Raw genomic sequence first — 6000 nt, 5'->3', positions numbered from 1 at the left:
TGCACATGCATTGAACAACTCAAAACACTTTGATTGGACACTGCATTCTCAACAACAGTGTGCGAGTGATTATTGTTGCTTTTGGTTTGTTCTCCTTCTATTAGTCAATCAGTACAGAAGTTTCGAGGGCATGTTTTTTTTCCCCCTTGCATTATTTTTATTTATTTATTTTTTTTACTCAATAATGGACATGATTTAAAATGTAACTTAGTATAATACTTCAAACAAAACATTCGTAAGTAAAAGTAAAATTACATATTTTAGGATTGTAAAAAATACCCCCAAAATGACTCCATTACAGTAAATGTATTTCTACTTTCCCCCTCTGTTTACCATGGTGTATCACTTCCACTTTGCTGAACCTTTACCTTCTGCCAACTCACACCTACCTACACAAACCGTATCTATTTTGGTACATCCAAGAAAGCAATGGAAATAAAATCATTCCTCCTCCGCTCATGAACTACATAAACCCTGCTGATTAATGTGAGAACACAGCAGCATGCAGATGTTCTCATTGCCGGCAGATAAACTTTACTGGCCTCTTCCTGTACTCTACAGAGCAGAGTTAACTCACAAGTCACGGATCCTTTGTATGCAATGCAGTTTATATTTGGGTAGTTGTAAAAAGGTCGGGTATTCACTTTATTGTACATAATGCATAATTCTGTAATGTAGAATTACATAACAGCATACTTCGACATTTAAAAAAATATAAATGGAAAAACTTTCCATTACACTCTTAGAAAAAATTATTCCTTGCTTATTGGTTCCATGTGAAAACTAAAAAAAGATATATTATATTATTTTGCATATACCATTAAGCTAGCAGTTTACCTTTCTATTTTTCTTGTATGAAGTAACAGACTGAAATGGCAAACTGGAATACAAACCACCATTCGGTTAGCTTTGTCATAAAGTTATTTCGGAACAGCACAAAACTCATATGAACAAATTTATCAGCATTAATTAACAGAATAAGTTGACGTAGCTCAAATATCCTAGAAATCAAGCAAAGCAGTCAATTAAAAATCATTACATAACTATAAGAAAATATGTCTACAATGTTCTATGTTTAGTTTAAGCATAGCTGCTTGCTACAATATTTCAACAGGAAATGTATTGAATATCAAAAATAAAAAGCTAATTATCTGAAACTACAATACGTATTGAATATATTATATATTATAACTTTTATTAATAAAAGTTTATGAGCAAACAGTTTATAAACAAGACTGCCACATAATTGCTAGAGTGAAAAGACTGGTGTGAATATTCCTATAATTAAATCTCCTTTTAATTTTTTTCCACACAACAGTCTTAGAATTTAATGAAGAAAAAACACCCAGTGAGCTGCTATTCTACTGACAGAACTTTCTTGTTAATATAAGAGGTTGATGTTGATAGTAAGTTATGTACAAGTCAGATAACCACTCTATAGCTTATAGCATTTAAGTGTGCTCAGGGTGCTCAGAGATTTAAACTCACAACCTTCTGATCAGCAGTCAAACATCTTAAACACTAGGCTACCACTTCTCCAGTTGTAGAAGATGTCGAACCTTGATGCAGATGGGCTCCACAACAACATAAGACAATATCAGGATCTGCTTCTGGAATGTTTTCTTAGTACACATGTAGCCTATTAACACCAAATCTGGTTAGAATGTCACAGTCAATTCAACTCAGTTCAGTTCAGTTCAGTTCAGTTTGTTTCCTATAGTGCTTTTAACAAAGCACCCAAAGCAGAGAAATATAAAAATGAATTATAAAATATGAATTTACCTGTTAATGCTTATAAGTGTATCCTTAATAAGCGATTCATAGGCTACTGTGTCAAGCAAAAACTCCCTGAGATGGTCTGAGGAAGAAACCTTGAGAGGATCCAGACTCAAAAGGGAACCGGTCGTCATCTGGGAGGCAACGACCATCCATTCAAAATACAGTAGTTCCATCATTGGTCAGTGATTGGTCCTTAAACGCAGAACTGTTCATGCAAGTTGCAGTCCTATGGGATTGTAGCAGACTGATGATATTAATTACAATCCACCACACAAATCGATTACAAAGACAGTTCATTGGTCAACCACAACCTATATGATAAACATTTTGAAGATGATTTATTATTTTTTTTTGGCCAGGTATACGCAAACTCTTACCAGTATAGTGTATCAGTAGCACTTTTTCCTTATTTCACTAATTAAGCTTCAACAACTATGCTTCGTAATTGTTGCATCTCTAATTCTCCCAGAGAGTGTGTTAATGCATTATTTGTACTTTTTTTTATTGAGGAACAATCTTTGAAAAATAAGGAATTAACCTCACTAGCCTTTTTACATAATATTCTTCATTTGAATACAGTGTAGATGCCAGAGAGAGTGGTATAACCCATGTGACTTGCAAAGAACTCAATGAACAAACAGAAAGATTTTTAAAGTATATCTCCAGTATACTGCATTAAAGATGTTTTCTATACAACTATTGTCTGTCCTGAAGAAAAGGCTTTTTTTCTAGGTCTATAATATGACATTTAATTTCCTTTGACCACTGCCAGTGTTATATTTTTTTTTCCAGATTATGACTAAGACCTTACGGCTGAATGGTTCCATTTGCATCATGCTCAGTTGTCTGAATCTAACGATGACTGCTTACTGATATCCACCCCTTTATAGTACAAGGAGGTCTGTACTGTACATGTATCTTGCTCTGTCTTTCTTTCTTCATCTCACACACACACACACAAAAACACATTCTATTCTGTATGAAATTCATCTTATACACCCAGCTGTGCATGTCTGAGTTTTCTGGATGACAGGTGGACTGGATGAGATCATGAACTGCGTACTCTTGGGTTATTTTCTGCTGCTGTGGGTGAACCTCTCGGGTAAGTGTGCAAATAAATGTCTATGAAAAGCTTAGTTTTTAACTGTGTTTTTTAAAAGCATCAAGTAAATCAAGTCATTTTGGTTGCATTTCGGTTTGGTGCAGTATTTGTCTTTACTTTATTATTAAGAGTTGTAGAAAGACAAAAATGTGTTTTGCATATAGTAGATGTGTTGTTTTCTCTCTTCTACTTCCTCTCCATCTGTGCACAAAAGAGGAAGTCAGAAAAATGCTTCAAAACATGGCTGTGTATCTTTCACCATTTCAGGAATATTGGTGTGGATTAAAAGAACGTGCGTTCTGTGTAATTCCATGTGAAATGAATTCCATTGACGTCCTCAAAATGCATACATTGAACCTCGTTAAGATGATGATACACCTTTTTTTTCTCCCTCTGTCTCAAATCCAGTCACGGCTGATTATCAAGTTAATCAGAAACCTAGGTTTTATGGCGTCAAAGTAGGAAAGATGGTGGTATTGACCTGCTCTGCGTCGGATCTCACCCTTGAGAAGTCAACAGTAAAGTGGTATAAGATCAAAAAATATGAAGAGGACAAACTGTACAGTGGCCTCAATAATACATTTCAGGATCCCAGAGTTAAGGAGAATACGAAAGAAATACAGGGGGAATTACTCTTTAAAATGGTTGAAGTAAAAGACAGCGGCATTTACTACTGCAAGATAAACGACCAATGGGGGCCGGGATCAGAGCTCCAAGTGATCAGTAAGTGTGTACTGTCATGATAAACCAAAAATACAATATATATATAAAATATCAGTTTTTTTTGTTAAAGATTATTTTCTAAGACAATTTTCTTTTTACACTGTTTTATTTTCGTCTCCATCAGGAGGAAACAAACCGGAAGTGATTGAATGGAGGAACTACAGGAAAGACATCATTATTATCCTCCAGGGTTTTCTCCTCGTATTGTGTATAATCCTTCCCAGAGTCTGGTATTACAGACTGGTAAGGGTCACACTAAAGCATACGCACACAAAAATCTTCTTGTGGACATCATCTCCACTATTTGTGTAAATGGAATGTTTGTTGAATGTTTGTTGAATTATTGATCATTGAATATATGTAATATAATTCACCTTCAGCATATTTTCTTTGTTCGTCTGGATTATTATTGTGACATATTCAATTGTCTTTCATAAGAAACATGGGCATCAAATATAAATATTTATACATTATAACTTTATAACCTTTTATATAGACTTTTAGCAGAGTCTTTTAAAATATGAATGGGTGTGCTTTTATATAAACATATATATGCATATATTTTTGTTGAGTTTTCAGTACAGTACATGTACAATTACCCTTGAAAAAGGACCCATCAAAAGGAGAGAGACAAAACCTCGCGATTTTTTGTTACTCGCAAGGGGTCATAGCACGTAACCCCCGTGAGTATCGAGGTTGCAAATTGTATATATACTCTGCAACCTCGATATATATATAAAAGTTTTAAAAGTACACCTGTTTTAAAAGACTCTGGTAAAAGTTAAAGAACTGGCTACACTTATTCACTCAAGTTAAAGTAAAGAAGTTTGGGCTCTGACATGTACGTAAGTAAAAAGTAGCCATTATCACTACCTGTTTTCATGTCACACTGGTAACTGGACCTCAGATCTGATTAATATATTAATATATTAATACCTTTATATTAATATATTAATATAAAGGTATTGCAAATTTTGAACTAATGAATGTATTCGGGCTTAACATCCACCATATAGAAATGCAGACCAGGTGATCAGGTGATCAGAAATGTCTCTGTTCTCAGTCATGTTTACATCGCTGACTCATTCTGTCTCAACCATGTTAGCTATACTTCTTGTTGCCTTGCTCGTTGTTAGTTTTGCAGGTTAGCCTACATCTGTGGTGCGTGATAGCCAGGAAATGATACACCAGTGATAGGTTGAAAAAGCCACACAATGAAAAGAAATAGGTCGATTAGCTAAAAACGACGGCGGAATGAGAAGAAAAAATATCGATCGTATCACCAGTTAGATTAAAAAAAAAATTTACAAGCCTGGTTTAAAAATGTAAGAAGTAGAAAGTACAGATATTTGTGTGAAAAGTACAAATTTGTGTAAAAGTAAACATTTGTCCAAAAAATAAATAGTGAAGTAAAGTACTGATACCAGAAAAATCTACATAAGTACATTAACAAAGTATTTGTACTTCGTTACTTCCCATCTCTGATATACACATGTGTATTGCATGTAAGGTCTGAATGTATATATACTTTACATGTGCCCTCTTTCTTTCTCTTTTTCATCTATCTTCTCTTTCTATATCTTTTTCTTTTTCTCAGGAGCAAAAAGAGGAGGCCATTTATGAAGAGCCTGAACATGATCACACATATGAGGTGCTGTCTTTAATCCCTATGTTAGAATTAGTGAGATGCAGTTAGATGTGTACTGAGAAGGGTGGAAAATAGCATTACACTTTTATAAATGCCAGCTCGCCATGGAGAGTTTATAAAGTTAGTTCGACATTCTGCAGTCACTGTAGCGTGTCTTACAGGAAAAGGAAGTGTTAAGTACTAAAAAAGAGAATACAGAATATAGGCTGCTATTCTTATTCATGCCCACCTTTTCAATTCTCTTCCACTATCACTCCATTGATGCTTATTCAAAATTTGTATTTTTGTTCATTACCATGATTCGTTTTTCATTGTCAATTTTTGTCTTCACTTTTTTCCATCTCGGTCTAACTTTTTCACTTTTGCTTGCCTCTCTCTCGGTCTTGCCTTCTTTCTCAACATCTCACAGGGTTTGGAGATCGAGCATTGCGGAGACCTCTATGAAGACCTAACTGCATTTTCTCAAAACCCTGATACCGAGGCATCCTGGGAGATTGAGTGCCCAGAACAGGAGTGATTGAAGTTGTGATGCAGAGAATCACATACATGATTCTATTGGAAAAAAAAAAAAAAAAAAAAAAAAAAAAATATATATATATATATATATATATATATATATATATATATATATATATATATATATATATATATATATATATATATATATATATATATATACACACACACACACACACACACACGTATATATATATATTTTTATATATATATATATATATATATATATATA

General features: G+C 33.9%; 1 protein-coding gene across 1 annotated transcript; it reads left to right on the top strand.

Moving 5' to 3' along the window:
- Positions 1 to 2647: 2647 nt before the first annotated feature.
- cd79b (CD79b molecule, immunoglobulin-associated beta) lies at positions 2648 to 5812 on the top strand. The gene is made up of 5 exons (XM_083557047.1): positions 2648 to 2881; positions 3290 to 3604; positions 3729 to 3847; positions 5202 to 5255; positions 5662 to 5812. The coding sequence occupies exons 1-5, from the start codon at positions 2806 to 2808 to the stop codon at positions 5767 to 5769; spliced, it is 672 nt and encodes a 223-aa protein (XP_083413173.1). The 5' UTR covers positions 2648 to 2805; the 3' UTR covers positions 5770 to 5812.
- The last annotated feature ends 188 nt before the right edge of the window (positions 5813 to 6000 follow it).

Source organism: Silurus aristotelis (genome assembly GCF_946808225.1).
Source record: "Silurus aristotelis genome assembly, chromosome: 12".
NCBI lineage: Eukaryota > Metazoa > Chordata > Actinopteri > Siluriformes > Siluridae > Silurus > Silurus aristotelis.
This window is presented reverse-complemented; position numbering and strand designations above follow the sequence as displayed.